This window comes from Vombatus ursinus, unplaced genomic scaffold (genome assembly GCF_900497805.2).
Source record: "Vombatus ursinus unplaced genomic scaffold, bare-nosed wombat genome assembly UNPS02014810.1, whole genome shotgun sequence".
Classification (NCBI taxonomy): domain Eukaryota; kingdom Metazoa; phylum Chordata; class Mammalia; order Diprotodontia; family Vombatidae; genus Vombatus; species Vombatus ursinus.
This window is the reverse complement of record NW_020954588.1, coordinates 27,824,034-27,842,426: the sequence shown is the minus strand read 5'-3', so window position 1 is coordinate 27,842,426 and position 18,393 is coordinate 27,824,034. Positions and strand designations below refer to the sequence as shown.

The 18,393-nt window shown below is 40.7% G+C and overlaps 1 protein-coding gene across 1 annotated transcript in view; it reads left to right on the top strand.

Moving 5' to 3' along the window:
* FNDC3B (fibronectin type III domain containing 3B) overlaps positions 1 to 18,393 on the top strand; it is a 396,339-nt gene that overhangs the window by 271,224 nt on the left and 106,722 nt on the right. The window contains exon 7 of the mRNA XM_027875752.1: positions 13,851 to 13,909. Within this exon, the coding sequence (XP_027731553.1) occupies positions 13,851 to 13,909 (59 nt within the window). The remainder of the gene's footprint in view (positions 1 to 13,850; positions 13,910 to 18,393) is intronic.

Below are 18,393 nucleotides of genomic sequence, written 5' to 3'. Positions count from 1 at the left end.
ACATGGTCCTGTCATGGGAAACCCCAGATTTGTACATTTGTTGATTTGTATCTGGTAAAGAGCTTTGAGCCAGTCTTCCCATTTTACAGATGAGGAAACTGAGGCACAGAGCAGTTCAGGGACTTGTGTAAGTCATAGCTGGTAACATCAAGGTCTGACCCGAAGCACCCAGACTCCAGAGCCAATGTTCTTTCTACACTCCCATGCCAAAATGTATGCTAAATGTATTTTTTTTTCTCCAGCTTTCATGTTTCAAAAAATGAAGACAGTTTATTTGGGCAACAGAGATACCAGCTGCCATAGCTTATGAGATTCCTTCGTTTTGCTCAGGAAATTGCTTAATTTAAGTTCCATATAATTTAATTTCACAGCAGGAATAGAATGAGACAGACAGACTGGGCATGCACCTTTCTCATAGAGAGCTTCCTTTGAAAACAACCCCGGGCTCCTTTCAGGCGAGCTTTGGTCTGTTTGGATGTCCATCTTATTGTGATTGAGCGAGCAAGTCTGGTAGGGGAGAAGCCGGCAAGGGGCCCCTCGTCCCCACCAGACAGTTCCCTGGCCTAAAAAAAAACAAAACAAAACAAAAAATAACAGAGGCCTTCCCCCAAAACTGGCCTATTGGACAAACGCTCTCTTGCCCCATTTCTAGATGAATCTTTGTTTCAATCAATTTCTTAGCTTCATGCACTTGGCAAACAAACCTATTTCTGCATCGTGGTTTGGGGCAGATGGTGCTGAGTTTTTGTGATCATAAACAAAAAAAAAAAAAAAGTAAAATGTTTCTTGGGAATCCGGAGAAAAGAGGGGGAAAAAAAATCCTGATGAAGCTAAGAGGAAATTACTGACTCAAAGCGGAACAAAATGTTTCCTACGGTGTTACTCACTTAAACTTTAACTTTTTTTTTTTTTTTTTTTGAGAGGGATAGAGCCTGTGATTTCACCCGTGTAGGGAGCTTCTTTATTGTTTTTGAGAGTTTAAGTGACTTCCCAGGGTCTCACAGCCATAGATGTGTGAGGTAGGATGTGAAACCTTGTCTTGGGAGAGCCACACCCAGCAGGGCTCTAAATCCCCCGGCCCATGCTGTGCCTTTAAACTTGATGACAGTTCACATCTGGACCTCCATGTTTCACGAGGGTCATTTTGGGCAGCTACACATTCACAGTGCACAATGGGATTCATGGATTTGATTGGCGTTGGGTTTTGTTTTTTCCCCCACTTTAAAAATGGTGCCCACATCAACATTACATGCCCCACCCCCCTTTTATAGTAGCTTATTTGAAGAGAAGGCTGTCAAGTTTTATCTAAATCCTAGAGATTTGACCTAGTTAGAGATTTTCCCCCATGAAGTGGTTGGGGTACCCATGTGGACCACATCTCTGCCAGCTGTCAGGCAATGTGAACCCAAGTTCTCTAATGGTGGGACGGATGTTAACTGAGAAGTGGTCAGTGGGGCAGCTGGAAACGATGCTGAGACTTTTGGAACACTGTGTATGTGTGTGTACAGAGAGAAGGAAGGGAGGGAGGGAGAGAAAAAAGGAGAAAAGAAGGATGCATGAAGAAAGGAAGGAGAGAAAGAGAGAAGGAAAAGAAAGAAAGGAAGGCAGGCAGGCTGGCTTTATTAGGTGATTACTCTGTGCCAGTCATTGTTCTGAGTGCTTTACACATCTTATCTTATTTGATCCTCACAACACTGACAAATACATGTTATTATCCCCATTTTATAGTTGAGAAGCTGAAGTTAAGTGACTTGCTGAGGGTCATAACAACTTAATACGTGTCTGAGGATGGATTAGAACTCAGGTCTTCCTGACTCTAGGCCCAGCACTGAATATGTATATAATACATCTGTATTAAATGCAGATATATTTTGTGTGTGTGTGTGTATCATATACAAATTATATCTATATACATATCTGTCTATGTACATATATATGTATATATAATACATGCACATATAGTTACAGTTAGTTCACATTTGTTGCTGGTGGTAGTGAGGAAACTGGATTCTTTCTCAAATGAGATAATAATTGTAACATTCTTAGGCACATTTAAACATTAGCCAATTACTGTTATCATCTTCATTATTATTATTATACCATCTTCCTCCTCTACACCGATCCCTCTCCCCTGCCCTGTGATGGGTACCAGAAAGCAGTCAGATGGCTTGGTAGGGAGCAAAAGTACCATTACGCTTCTCCCATCTGCCTTTACAAGATTGTGGGAAGGGAAATACTTTGCACACCTGGAAACCTTACAGAAATGTCATCCTTACTGTCAACTGTAAGACATTGGCCATGATGGGCCAAGTCTTCAAAGTCAGGACCTTATAGGAGCCTTTCTAGAACCACAATGCGGAAAGTAGAGCATAATCTTTCATTACCTTTGTAAGGCTCGCTATCCTGTGTTTAAGTGTCTGCCCAGCTGTTACACACCCAGGGAGGGTAGCGGTTTTTGGTCGATAATCACGGAGTACAAGTTTCCCCTAAAATATACACGCTATATCTGGCCCACATTAGGGCTGAGCTAGCCGGTAAAACAGCCCAGACACACAGATGGCAGAAAAGGGTTAGAGTGCTTCTCATCTGCCAAGCAAGCATGTCTACCTTCTATTTGACCCATTTCTGTGGGTTTGCTATCCATGTTTAATTGGCTGTTCTTTAGGGTAAAAAAAAAAAAATGCCCATGTCATCCCTTGCCCGGTTGCATACATATGTGATCTCCCTTTGTTGAGTCAACAGAAAAGTTTCTTACTGAATAAGAGCAGAGCATTCGTCCAGACTTCCTAGGACCTCCATTTTTATTAAAGGTCTAGACATGGTCCTTGTATCATGTTTTATTCTTTAGGTTTTTCCCTGCCTCCTCCCTTTTCCCTATAGATGAGCTCTCATAGATGCTCACAGTACGACTCCTCTCAGATGAGTTCCCAGGAAAGGAGAAGATGGTCTGTCTGCCATGGTCTAGCCAGAGTTAAAAAGGGGCGTGAGAAGACCAAGGCCATCCTACTGGCTTACACGCACAGGTGGCCCCTTGTATACAGGGCTAGGTTCCAACTACAGATATCCATTTCCCTTTACTAGCTTTTTTGAAGGCTTCTGAATCTTCTTAGCCACCAGATCTTCTTTTAATGAAAAGACCTGCCCCAAAGGTCTTCCCCCATTCCCTATGTGATCAATCCAAGGCTTCCATTTTACATTCTCTTTCCTGCAGTTCTGTGGAATATTATTTAGTTTGAAATATTGAGTCTTTTATCACTCACTTTTTAAGTCAATTTAAAAAAATTCCTTTAAAAAATATTCTTTCCCTGCCACACATACCCCATTGGGGTGGGGGGAGGGGAGAAGATAAAGACCCCTGTAAGAAATATACATATTCAAGGAAAACAAATTCCTGTATTGGTCATGTTAAAAAAAAAAAGTCTCGGTCCACACCCTGCGTCCCTCACCTCTCTCCCATGAAGATAAATCACTGAGAAGGAGCTGTTCTGCCTCAGTAAAGAGATTTTCCTCAGCAGTTTTCTGTATTGAAAAAAATCTCACATTAAGTTAAAAAAAAAAAGTGAGATCATTGTCACAGAAACTACTACTAGTAAAGTGTTGTTGGTTTTCACACTGTAAGCAGCAGGCTTTAACATCTCATGTGTAGCAGAGATGGGCCGCTTCCACTATCGAACTTTCCTCAGGCAGATTTCTTTGGGCTCTGACATTAAACATCCTATTCAACGCCTTAATCATAGTGTGGAGGGGACACTCAGTAATTAAAGACTATACGAGCGGGAACCACGCTTGTGCAAGTCCTCTGGGGTCGGCCTGGTAGCAGACTGTGTGTTTCTTCTCCAAAGACCCTCCTTGCTGAAGCTGCCATCAGCCAGAAGTCAGCTTCCACGGGACGAGGCTTTTTCAGTACAGAAAACTGGTGACTCTCAGGAAAATGGTCTTCCTGTGGCATTGGGTTATTTTAAAAACTCAAAATGGTCTGCCAGGATTGCTGTCTAGATTATATTGATGGAGGGAGTACCCACACTGATGAAATCATCAATCTTCCAGAGTATTGATTGTAAAAACCATTGACTATTGATACTAGTTATTTAGTAGGCATTATTAGTTGGTAATCAATCGTGCTTTCTTGTGAGGTATTTGATTCATTTTTCTACCTGCTACTTTGCTGGCCTCAGTTTCCCTATCCATAAAATGAAGAGGTTGGGCTAAAGGTCTCCTCAAGTGCCTTCCAATTCTAGGTCTATGGTCTTTTCTGTGATTGTGTGACCCCCTGACCTCTAAGCTATTTTCCAATCTATGATTCTCTTTGTCCATTTTTAAAGGCTCTCCTCCCACCAGCTACTGGTCCCTGCCCCTCTCAGGCTTTCTTGTACCTTTTGGGGAACGTATTTTGTATATCCTTATGACTGTACATATTATCTTCCCAATAGAATGTATTAGAATGCCATCCCCTTGACAACAAGGACAGTTTGATTTTTGTATTTGCTTCTTCAGCATGTGAGCACATGGAGCTTGGCACAGAGTAGACACTTAACAAATGCATATTGATCAGCTGAATAGTTTTCTCGTGGCACCTTTTCTGCAGCATAGAATTGTGGATAGATTATTGGCCTCCAAGCTGAGAAGACCTGGGTTCAAATCCAACCTGTGAGCCTGGGGCCAATCACTTAAGCCTTTCTGGGTACTGAACCACTTTCTAGACTGTAACTTAGAAAGCAGGTGCTATACTGTAATGATAAAGGGAGGTTTTTTTACTGATGGCTCCCTACACCAATCAAATCACAGCTCCATCCCCTGACCATACCCCTTGCTTTTCACTTTTCACAGCATCTTTTGGTATCTGTTTCATTTTCTTTTGTATCATTGGGTGCACAACCTCTGTTTTCAAAGGAGTGTTTGCTTTCATTGAGATGACCGTTTTCTTTAATTTCCTAACACATCGTAGTATTTTGTTGTTTTATTGATTTTTGTGTTGACCTTACTTGAGATTTTTCTCCACTTCCTCTTGTCCCATTTTTACCTTCCTCGGTATCTTGCAAAATACCAAGTTTTTGGGCATGTGTGGCTTGATATAACAATCCTTTGGAAGCACAGCCAGCCCATCTCCTCCCTTGCAGACCTTAGTAAAGCATATGATGTTATGACTAGCCTCCCTGCAAATGTAGAAGCTGTGCCTAAGAATGAGACATGAGGTTCACAAGAGAAGTCCAGGCTGATGTCATCCCCTCGGAATGAAGGGGCTGTCGAAGCAGTAAATACGGTCTCTAGGCAGCCACCAAGGCTTGAGCTGGATAACTTCCTTTTCTGCAAAGGAAAAAGTGTGGAGCAATTCATAGGGTCGCAAGCTGTCTTTGCAGGGGGCGCGGTTTTCATGAGTTGAGGGCTTTCCATCATTTCAACCCATCTGGGAGCAGACATGGAAACCATCATTGGTCTTATCTCATATGATGCCTTTTTTTCTTTTTTTATGTGTGTGGTGGCAAAAGGTTGGGGAGAGAAGTAGAAGTACAATCTAGTGAAAGGGACTTTACTTGTGGGATGAGAGAAGGCAGGTTCTAATCTACCTCTGAATCTTGCTATCTGTATGACCTCAGGCAGTTTCCCTGGATGGTCTACTGTAAACCAAGGTGTTCTAAATGGCCTCCAGGTACCCCTCTGGCTGTAGAGCTGCTATCCCATAATCCTCTTTTGATTAGTTACTGTATTTGTTCCAACCTTCTCTTTGTTAGAGATGGACCATCTTCCCCATTGGAGGTGTGATGTTGAGGTAGCTTGTAGGAATCTGTGTGTCCACTCTGATCTCCATTGGGCCGCTGAAGTTTGAGTTTTGTTACTGAAACAAAGAACTTGGTGATTTGGCTCAGGCACTGTGCTAAGTGCTTTACAAATATTATCTCATTTGATCCTCATAGCAACCCTAGGAGGTAAGTGCTATTATTATTCCTGTTTTACAGATGAAGAAACTGAAGCAAACAGGTTAAGTGACTTGCCCAGCATCACACAATTAGTGACTGAGGATGGATTTAAACTCAGGTTTTCCTGTCTCTAGGCCCAGCTCTCTATCCACTGTGCCACCTAACTAGCTTCCACCCCACCCCTCTTTCTGTCTCTGTTTCTTTCTCTATCTGTCTGTACATACATGCACGCACGTGCGCGCACACACACACACACACACACACACTCTCTCTCTCTCTCTCTCTCTCTCTCTCTCTTTCCCTTCTATGGAACTACCAGGTTCCATACTTTCACCAATGCAGAGTGGTGCCTTCTCTACAACATAGTCTCAGGACATGGCCTAGGACGCTGAGAGATTTAAGTGACTGACCCAGGGTAATATCACTAATGTAGATCAGAGGTATGCCTTGAATTCAGACCTCTCTGACCCAGAGAACAGGTCTCTCCACAATTCCCCGTGGCCTCATCACACATGTATGATTAGCTTTTTCAGATGGCCATAGCTGATGCTGAAATGAATCAAATACCAATTAATTTACCAGTGCTCTAATCTGGTACGATGCCAGCGGATCCAGTCTGCTATCAGCATAGTACTGGAAAACCTTTCTGCTGAATAGAGCATGTTTTGTTCTGCCTGGAGAACCCACAGCCATTCCGCATCCTGATGAAGAGTCAGAATAAGAATGAAAGATGTAAAGAATAGAAGATCCTGCAGCGTTGGCTTAAAAATGAAATTGGCATAGGACTGCAGAGTAGCCTGAAGGGCTATTTTTCAAAAAGCTGCCTTCCGTGTCTGTTAATATTCTTGGATAGATGGAACCTAGGAGATAAGTTTTTTCAGAGTTACTCTGATTATCAGTATCAAGAGAAGGTCGTAAAAAATAGGTGTGTGCTTGCCAAGAGTATTCAACACTGAAATGGAAAAACACCTACAAAGTCCTGATGGAGTAATCTCCATTTGGAGAATGTAAACTTCTTGAGTCAAGAAGACCTGAGTTCAAATGTGGCCTCAGACACTAACTGTGTGACCCTGGGCAAATCACTTGACCCTGTTTGCTTCATTTCCTCATGTGTAAAAAATGAGCTGGAGAAGGAAATGGCAGAACCCTCCAGGATCTTTGCAAAGAAAACCACAAATGGGGTCCTGAAGAATCAGACATGACTCTTTGTATCCTGAACGCTTGGCACCTAATAAAGACCTAATAAATATCCATTGATTTCCCTATAAATAATGAAAACCTCCAAATTCTGTTGATTGCAGATTACGCTTTACTGATGTCAAGCCCCCAAATGCTATAGGCTTCCTCAGTGACACAAGAACCATTCCAAAGAGGTCAACCTGACCATCCACATATGAAGAACCAAGTGGATGAAGCATGCTTATTTCCCAAACAGTGATAGGGGTTTGGCTCAGCAGTTCATTGAGTTTGTCTAATAGTACAAATCTCTTGGACAGTCTCTGCTTTTGGGCCATGAATTGGCCCAATGCCAAGGAAGAAGAAGAGAGGCTTTGTAGGTAACACTTAGAAAATTGTGCTGTACTTTTCATTGTCCCCAAGTGCTCTCTGGTGGAGAAAAAAAATCCTTGAACACCAGCGTCCTACATATGACCATAGATTTAGAGCTGGAAGGGATGTCAGAGGTCATCTGGTCCACCCCTCTCATTTGACAGATAGGGAAACTGAGAAATTAAGTGACTTGACCAAAGTCATACAAATAGCAGGTGGTAGAAAGCAGTGCCATGATTCAAACCCAGGTCTTCTGCCTCTAGGCACAATTAGTGCTACACTTCCTACAGATCTTCTGAGTCATTGAGGCATTTTGACTGAAAGTAGCCCAGAGTAGTGAAGAGGCATAAACAGACAGTTGCACTTTACCAATTATTGTTTGATAATAGTGGGACTATATCCTCTCCATTAGGGTTAGGGTTGTCCCCTTTTTTAATTTACTTCTCCTAGCCTTTGTATAGACTTTGTATTTTGTGCGGGCTGTGTTCCCATTGAACTTAAACTCCCTGAGGGCAAATACTGGTTTTGTGTGTGTGTGTGTGTGTGTGTGTGTGTGTGTGTGTGTGTGTCTGGTGCATAGGACAGTGCATTATATAATGCATGGTTATTAAATTGAAGTGAACCATTCTGAAAAACAATTGGGTGCTATGCTCTTTTTAAAAGTTACCAACAACACACCTCCAGAAACAATCAAAAAGAAAAAGACCCACAGATAATAAAACATAGCAGCACTGTTTTTATTATAGAAAAGAACTGAGGGGGTGGAACCAAGATGGCAGAGTAAGGTAGCAATCTAGCTTAACTCTCCCAACCTTCCCCTCTAAGCAACTTTAAAATAATGCCTCGAATCAAGTTCTGGAGTGGCAGAGCCAACCAAAGGTTGGGGTGAGACATTCTTCCCTGAAGACAACTTAGGAAGTCCACAAGAGAGGTCTGTAACACCAAGGTGGGCACAGACCCAGAGTGCCACAGGAGCACCAGCAACGGGCCTTGGAGGCCTGACAGCAGCCACAGATTCAGAAGTTCTCAGTCCAGAGAGAGTAGTGGGGTCAGACAACTGGTCAGAAAGAGATTATAGCGGATCTTTTGCTGACACTGGGTGCAGTTGGCACTGATCGGCAGCCCTGTTGCCCATAATCAGTTCTGGGTTGCAGTTCCAGGATGAGAGGAGCACTTGTGACTGGAGGAGAGCAGGGGACCTAGACACAGTTCCAGGGCCAAGAGGAGCACTGCTGCTTGCAGCTGTAGGGAAACAAGGGTAAAGACCTTCCTGGGTAAAGACCAGAGCACAAACCCAGAGAGCAGTGAGCATAGCTCTCACCAGATCACACCACCTTGGAAGTACTGAAAACTTGCAGTGCTCCAGAACTAGCTCTGAAAACAGCAGCACAAAATAGCCTGAAGCTTGGCACACTGCTTCCCCACTCCAGTGTGAGCATAGTACAACTTTAACATAAAGTTCAAAGTGAAGAAATAGACTAGGAAAATGAGCAAATATCAACCTCAGAAAAAGAACTTGACCATAAAAACCTACTACGGTGGCAAGGAAGACCAATACACAAACTCAGAAGAAGGCACTGATGTGAAAACAGCTACAAAGCCTCAAAGAAAAATGCTAATGGACACAAGCCCAACAAGAATTCCTGGAAGAGTTAAAGAAAGAGATAAGAATGGGAGAGGAAAAATTGGGAAAAGCAGTGAGAGTGATGCAAGAAAATTATGAAAGTTAGCTTGGTAAAACAGGCACACAAAAAATAAGAAAATTACACCTTAAAAAACAGAGTTGGCTTAATGGAAAAAGAGGTACAAAAGCCCACTGAAGAAAATAATTCCTTTAAGAATTATCATTGGACAAGTGGAAGCTAATGACTCCAGGAGATATCAGGAAACAATAAAAACAAAAATTGAAAGAATAAAAAACAGAATATGAATTGGAAAATAGATCCAGAAGAAATAATGTAAGAATTAATGGACTACCTCAAAGCCATGCTCTCCAAAACAATGATGATCAACTATGAAAGACTTGGTTTCTCTGATCAGTACAGTGATCCAAAAAAATCCCAGAAGACTCATGATGAAAAAGTGCTATCCAGCTTCAGAGAGAGAGAACTGATGAACTCTGAGTGAAAACTGAAGTACAATTTTCTTACTTTTTTTGCTTATTTTTTTTAAAAAATATAGCTAATATGGAAATATGTTTTGCATGAATTCACATGCATAATTGGTATGATTTTGCTTGCTTTCTCAGCGTATGGGGGAGGGTTGAGAGGGAGAGAATTTGTAACTTAAATTTTAAAAAGAAAAGATTGTTAAAAATAATAAAATTTTTAAGAAAAGAATTGGACACACGGTAGGTACTGCCCATCAGTAGGGTGATGCCTGTGTAAATGGTGACACATGAACACAGAAAGAAACTTCCTTATGTTGTAAGAAGCAAGGCATAGGAAAAATTCAGAAAAGTAATAAAAGATTGGTATGAACTGATACAGAGCGAAACCAGCAGAACCAAAAAGTCAGTATACACCATAATTGCAACAACGTACAAGGAAAGGCCATTGAAATGAAACTGAACTTTGTGTGATTATAATGACCAATCATGGCCCCATAGAAGAGTTGAGGAAATGCTCTTATCTCCCCTCCTTTCAGGGGTGGAGGACTGTGGGCATGAACCATGGTTATACTAGATTGTCAGACTCACCTGAATTGTTGATTGCTTTGGCTGAACTCAAGGATAGTAGTTCAGTTCCCTTTCGGTTTTCATTTTTTTAGTACAAGGGGCAGCTCACTGGGCAGGAAAGGGAGAGGAATTTATTCAGAAATTAAGATAATTGAAAAGCTAAAGATTTCAATAAAGTGAAATAAAGATGTCTGGAAAGCATCATATACACACACACATATAACATAAAAATAGAAGGTATCATTTTTTTTTTAATAAAAATGCAGCCAACTCTTAATTACCTTTCAAAATAGGAGACAGAATATTAGAAAAGTCCCATGATATCAAAATAAAGAATCTCTGTACAAGCCCCAAGGCTGTTGCCTTTAAAACATTTTAATTTTCTTGGAGAATTACGTTCTGTTCCTGTTCTTTCTCTCCCCACCCCAAATCCCCTTCCTGGGAGCCCATGTCTGCATGCTTGTGGCTGGCTTTGTTTCATGGGAAACTTAAGCCAAGCTTCACAACCTCCATTTGAGGTGCAGCTGGGCCATGGAGGGATTTTCTGAGCAAGATGAGTCACATTCGGGTCACTCTCAGACACATGTCAGTGTTTCATAAAGGAGAAATGCGTGGTGAATTGAATTAACTTAGTTATTCAGATCATGTTGGGGAAAACAACATATTCATATTGGTGCATTAGCTTTTGAGGAATATTTTATATGCAGCTGCCACCAGATTGTTTCCTTTTAAAAAAGGTTTAATGATGTTTTTTAAAACATCACTGTCATCCTATCATTTCCCAGTAACACTATCCTCCCCTCCCCATAGCATCCTCCTTTCACAGGCAAGCAGAGTAAATCCACACATTGAACAATGCATGTGCCTCACTCCACACCCCTAGTTAGCTACCTCTCTGCCTATGATGATTGGAGGGTTGGAAGGGGTCTTCAGTACCACCCAGTATCACCCAGTTTAACCATCTAGTTTTGCTAATGAGGAAGTTGAGAAACAGAGAAAATAGGGATTAGGTCATATATAGGTGGTAAGTGTCAAAGGCATGCTTTGGTCTTGAGTTCTCTCCCTTCAGATCTGGTGGTCTTTCTGCTATAGCAGAAGGAGGTAATGTTTTCGATCAGTCTTCAGGTTGACAGGTTATCAGAAGTCTGCTGTGTTCTGCTCAGTCAGTCAGCATGGTACTTGCTGTGTTCCAGGCATTGTGTTGAGCTGTTGTCTTGCATTGACACTCATAGTGAAGCAATCAAGTGCATTAAAAGAGGGAATTTTTAAAATTAAAAAAAAAAAAGATGGAACTTTTATTGAGGGTTTGCTTTTTGCCTGGAGTTAGGATTATCAAACAAAAGGAGAATCATTCCTTCCTTTAGGTAACCTATAGTCTGCCTGGAACATTTATTTCTTTCTCATTAATTCACATAAAATTTGGATTTTGTATTCTTTTATATGTCTTTCAGAGTATGGTACAATATAGATGAACAATCAAAATGTTTGAATGTTAGCTATGACCTTGCTCCTTGTCTTCTGATAATGATAACAATAATTAATAATTAACAATGATCATAACATGTACATAGCACTTTAAGGTTTGTAAAATGTGCTACAAATATTTCATTTGATCCTTACAACTCTGGGAGGTAAAACCTATTGTAATTTTACAAATGAGCAAACTGAGGCAGATCTAGAGCTTAAGTGACTTATCCAGCATCACACCACTAGTAAGTGTCTCAGACTGAATTTGAATGTAGCTGTTCCTGACTAATTCATTCTCTTTTCTTTTTCTTTTTTTCTCATGCACTTAACTAACACGGATCACTGACGGCAGCTAGCTCAGCTGTCACATCTACAGGGCTTTTTTTGGGGGGGGGTTGGTTTTTTTTTTAAGGCAGTTGGGGTTAAGTGACTTGTCCAGGGTCACACAGTTAGTAAGTGTCAAGTGTTTGGTCTGAGGCTGGATTTGAACTCAGGTCCTCCTAACTTCAGGGCCGGTGCTCTATCCACTGCGCCACTTAGCTGCCCCACATCTACAAGTTTTAATTTTGTTTTTTTAGGCCCAGAGGATGCAGTTCTTTGGCTTCTGGGGCTTGAATTCATCAGGGCTGCCAGATGCTCACCCACTATCTCCTTCCTTATCTCAGGCATCAGCTCCATTAGCTATTTTTGTTCTGTCGTTTTCAATATAAAGGTCATTCTTCTTTTCTGAGAGTATACAAACAGTAACAACCTATTTGTAGCACCGAGTTCATTTATTTATTTATTTTGTTTGTTTGCTTGTTTCCTTTTGGAAATTTTTCTTTTATTATCTTTTTCTTTCTTTTGCATTTCTATCACTACCCACTAAGTATGTTCACAGTCCCTTGGACATAAGACTGCTTTTTATGGAGCAATTTCATTTTGAAAGCATTATCTTTCTTTTACCAGTCCTTTATCTCATGCTCTTCCTGTGAAGCTCTTAATGTGCACATCTGAAAATATTCCTGCACCAACCTCCATTTGCTTCACAGCATCCTGGGCCTTGTCTTTTACTAGTAGTAGTAGTAGTACTACTAGTACTACTGCTCCTCCTACTACTACTACTGCTACTGCTTCCACTACTGCTCCTACTGCTACTGCTGCTGCTGTTGCTACTGCTGCTGCTGCTACTACTACTACTACCATCATTATCATTATTGTCTCTCTTCTTGCTTTGAAAACGACTCTCAAGTTTGCTACTTCTTCCAAGTATCGCATCATCTCTTCCCTAATTTTCTCTGCCAGATTTTTTTTAAGCATGATGTCTTAAATCCTTTTGAGCTCAGCTTTGTCGCTATCATTTCGCCAGTCAACCAATCACCATTTATTAAGTGCTTGCTAGGTATACAAAGACAAAAATAAAATTGTCTTTGCCCTTTGAGGGTTTGCAGTCTTGAATGTCACCAGCAAAAGTTTTTGTGCCTTTTCTCGCATCTTTCATCCTTTTTGCCCTTGACCCTTCTCTCTAAAAGATGGGTCTGTAGTGCAGCCCGGAGAGGGATGAAAATATATGTTGCTCTATCGCTTCATTCTCTCCCAAAGATTTGATCAATTAGCCAGCATTCATTAAATGTCCACCATGTGCCAGGCATTGTGCCGAGCTGTGGGCCTCCAAAGATCATTTATTTATCTCTTTGCATCTCCAGTACTTGGTACAGTGCCTGACTACTAATAAAAACACATTGGATCAAATTGAATTGATTTGAATCAAATTGCAGAACCTCCCACTCACTCTACCATTGAGTAACAGTGGCCTTGAGCGAGTTATTCTTCGTATCCGGGCTTCTTTCCTCATCCATACAATGAGAAGATTGGACTGAGTTGTTCCTTCCAGCTCTAATTCTTTCTCCTAAGGCTGACATCTTGCTAAATAAAACCTAGTGTGAAACTCATCAACACATATAGACCAGCTGGATGTGTTTCCAAGTTAGCACATCCCACATCCCTTCACCCAGAACCCTTGGCCTTGTGCAGAGTTGGCTTTGTCATAGACAAGATACGTGTCTTGTGGTTTTCATTCCTTAATAGAAAAATGTTGCCAAAAGTTCACTTGTTAGATAACACTAAGTTGTAATGGTTCCTAGTTAAGACGCCATTGTGAAAACCTGAAGGATTTGGGAGTGGGTGCCATCTACTGGTAGTAACTTACTTTTCTTTTCTTTTCTTCTCTCTCTCTCTCTCTCTCTCTTTTTTTTTTTCCATAGAGTATGACTCGGAAGCAAAAAGGGTTCAAGACATTCTTTCAGGAATTGAGAAACCACAGGTATGTCTTCGGGATTTCTCAGCATCAATGACAGTCTCATAAATATTTCAAGTTGTATTCTTTTCTTCCACCAGATGGTAGTTAAGAGGCAGGGCCATGAACCTTTGCAGGTTCCTCATAAAATATGAAATCGTCTTTGGTTATTAATAGAGCATGAAGAGTCCTGAATAGGAGACTCCTGTGTTGTCATAGTATACTCAGACCTCTTTATTTAGACGTTCTGAGCGCAAAGGGATACTCTTCCCACCTTCCAAGCATCTCAGGATTTCCTTTTTCAGATCCCCAGCCCAGACTGTTCCTATGTTTTCTTTTGGAAAATTGCTCCTTACCCATATAAATAGCAACTTAACCCAAACTGGCGCTCTAATTATTTTGACTGGTTAATTCTATACTAGCATTTGGATGTTATCAGGGAGAAATTATGTCCAGAATATTCGGTCCACCTGGAGTAAACAAAAATCAGCACAGGGGAAGATTCTGTGGTTTAAATATTTAGGTTTCTGACCTGCAGTTGCTCTGAAATCCAGGTGTAAGAAGCCAAAATGTAGACTCAGTCTTTCTCCTAACACTGGGCACTTCAGAACCAGAGGAAATCTTAACCTGAAAACACAAGTTCCTCTTTTCTTTGTTTTTTGGTTGTTTATTTGTTTGTTTGTTTTTAAAAGGCTGACCCATTTTTTAAATCTTCTGCAAGAGTTGGGACATCTCATCAAGGTGAATAGTTATCAGATTTTGTCTCCTTAGATGTGTGTCCCAAATCTGCTGTTGGAATGATATAAATTGCCCATCTCTTTATTTTCAAAGACTTTTGGAGCTTTATCAAAAAAGCAACTGTATGTATAAATGTTGGTGTATATGTCTGTGTATGTGTGTAAATGTTTTCTTATCTGTCAAATAAGGGAGGTTCCTTTCTAGATCTGTGTTCTATGATTTAAATTCATCTATCTGTCTATCTATCCCTCCCCTCCTCTCTGTCTACTCATCTCTCTGTCTACCGTGTATGTTCATATATGTGTAAATAAAAATCCATACCGACACACTTACTGTCATCCCAACCGTATTTTACTTTGCCAATGCGTATTTTTTTTTCTTCCAGGAGAAATGAAAATAAATGAAATCCTTCAACCTGGAAATATCATAGTGTGTCCATATACAGTATAGTATAGCCCATGCTTTGAATATGTCAGAAGTCATGCCTCTATCTCTTCTGCCTTCCTTGACACTTTTTTTTTTGTACCGATCTCATAGCTTTTAAAAATTCTTGTTGATATCTTTTGTGGTTGTATTACTACGATTTCCCTATAGAATTCTCTCTCTCCTGAAGACCTGTCCCTTATAACAAAGAATAAAAATCAAAGGGAAAGAAACAATTCAACCAAAATAACCAACATGTCCCCCAAGTTCAACATCATAGGTACCCATACTGCCCCACTTCTTCATAGGAGGCAGATATAAGGTTCTGTATTCAGCTCTTGGAATATATTTTGTGAAGGATCTTTTTAAGCTGAATGGCTTTTTGGAATCAATGGAAGAGCCTTATGATGCTTAGCCTGAGGAACAGATATATGGGGAAAGGGGTGTATAATAGCTACTTTCAAGCATTTGAAGGGCTATTATATGGAAGAAGCGACTAGACTATTTCTGCTTCACCTTAGAAGACAGAACCAGATACAATAGGTGAATTAATCAGAGTTAAATTTAGGCTCATTATAAGGGAAAACTTCCTAATAGTTACAGCTATCTAAAAGTGAAATAGGCTACCCTGGTAAATAGTTTCCTCCCTACTTGAGGTCTTCCCAGAAACCAAATGACTTTGAGATCCCTTTCAGCACTGAGGGTCCTAAAAAGTACTGTGGCCCATCCAGTATATAGCATTAAGTAATAGAGAATGGCTGTGGAGTTCCAGGAAACTGAATAGAACCAAAGTGACACCGTGATTCAGCTGCCAAATAAGTGATAGGACTAGCCCCAGAGATGGGAAGAAGGATTCCAGGTGTCCTTCTGCAAGTAAAGAAACCACCAAGATGGTGGCCACTGCAGTTGGGAAACAAAGGATAGAGTCTCTCCTACTGGTTAAGAAAAGAACCTCAATGTACTTACCTTCTTTTTTCTAGCTACAGTTAATAACACTATGAGCTGTAACCCTTTGAATATAAAAGGTGTGTGTTTTATTTTTAAATTATGGCTTTATGCTGGACATAGAACAACATGGAAGAAGCTCCTTGAGAGCAGGGGATCTGTTTATCTTTCTTTGTACCCCTTGCCACACAGCATAGGGCTGACATAAAGTAAGTGCATATTGAGCCATTCATTAACTGAATTCCTGTTTTCCTACTGGTATTCCTGTAGTAGAAAGTAATGGAAGCTTTGGTTTCCAGGCCTGGGGAGCTATGTAGTTGGAATGAGGCAGCAAGACTCATTTGGTGGAGAGAACACCAGATTTGGTGACTCAGAACCCAAGTTTGAGTGCCACCTCCATAGCTAGGGCCTCCGACCTCCCAAAAGTCCCTTCCCCTCTCTTGGCCTCAGTTTCTTTCTGTAGAAAATGAGGCCTTGGACTGGATCCTTTCCAGCTTTAGTGATCCAACTGCCTAAGGTATACAGGACATGGCAGTAGGCTTATGCCATCCCATGGGAATTGTGCAAAAGTAAGTCAGTGATTTGGAATTTAAAACCATAGCTGTAGTACAGAAATAACATTAAAAATAATTTTAAATAGTTTACAAGAGGTATCTATGTTTCTTTAAAAAAAAAAAAAACTCCTCCAAATGGCTTTAACTCTCTTTGGTAGTAATGCTGGAAATATTCTCACTAATATTAATGAGCAGTTTACTTTGGCCCTACAAATAGACACAACCTGGACTTTGCATTCACTATTGTTCACACTTGCTAATGAGTAACTCCATTGAACTTCAATCAACAATTGATTTCAAGGGCCCACTAGTGAGCAAACTGACCTAATATAGGCATCTGTCCCCTGTCAGTGATATTTCCTTGAAAGGTAAACAGCTGCATAAATGCAGGACCCTTTGATGGTTCTCAGACAATCAGAAATTGGGGAAGGAAGCTGTTGGTTGTGAAATTCCTGGGTTCACAAGGACCTCTTTCTTAGAGAATGCTCTCCTGGGTGGTTTGTTTTCCCTCACTTTATCACACTGTTGTCTTGGGGCACTTTTGAAGCTGGAGGTCAGCCACCTTTCCATAGGAACCCAAAATGCCTTCCTGGGCTTCTCAACTACCTCCCTGGGCCACCTATCCTCTCCCTCTCTCCCTCCCTGAAGCCAAGCTAAGATGACTCAGTCTGAGTTTCTCTCTGTAGGAAAATGGCAGCCCTAATTTGGAGACTTGTTGGGAACATGATGGGTATTCTGATTCAGGCAAAACCTTAATACTTGGCACTGATGGCCCAGGGTGAGGAATGGGAAAGGGTTAGGAAGGAAACGATGAGGAGAGGATTAAGCCAAAAGTAGAGGGAGGAAAGACAGGCTAAAGATGTGAATGATTAAAAGGAAATGAAATTGTAGCACTTCCTAGTACACAGACTGGCTAAAATTAGGCTAATTGTTTTCTATAGCAGTTTCTCAGGATATTGTTTTAATAAACAGATGACAATGATTTTTATGAGTATATGAATGATAAATAACGGAAACTTCATATGATCTCTAAATTCATTTTTATACCAACTTCAATTATTAATATGCCTAGCAAACCCATTTTTTCGTACTACAGTAAGAGTTTTTGACCTGGGAGTCTGAAATTTTTTCTTTTGATATTTTGATAATTTCATTTCTATGTAATTGTTTTCCTTTGTAATCCCATATATTTTGTTTTATGAATTTAACAACATTATTCAGAGATGGCATCTGCAGGTTCCATACTGCCACAGGGATCCATGCCCTAAAAAAGGCTAAGCACCCCTGAACTTCAGCCTGGCTACTGTCTGGTTATCAAACCTCTTGACATATATATTTTCCAAAATTAATGGAGGTATATTCACTGTTACCTCCTCTAGTATCCCTGTGTGTTAGAATTTCCCTCTCTGTTAGTTCTATGATCTTGGGGAAGTCACTTCTTCTTCCTTCTACTCCAGGCCTCAGTTTCCTCATCTGTAAAATGAAGGGTTTGGATTATGTGACCCACAAGGCCCCATCTGTGACTTTGTGACTACTGGGAAATAACTTCATGTCTCTGAACCTCAGTTCCCTTCTAGGTTGGTCCAAATAATCTCTCTGCAAATTCTCTGGATTTTTCTAAGTAAAGCATCTTACTAGCTGAAGATAGGGATGGTTATGTCTCTACATGGCCAGTGCTTATATCTTTAATTTTTCTCTCTTGTCATATGATTTTTTTTCTAAATGTCAAAAAATAAGGAAAAGGGATATTGTTATGCACCCCTCTAGGAAAGCTGCCAGTATTTTTCCATTGCAAATTAAACTAGTTACTACCCTTAGTTATTCTGAGCTCCCTAAAAGGCACAGAGTAAC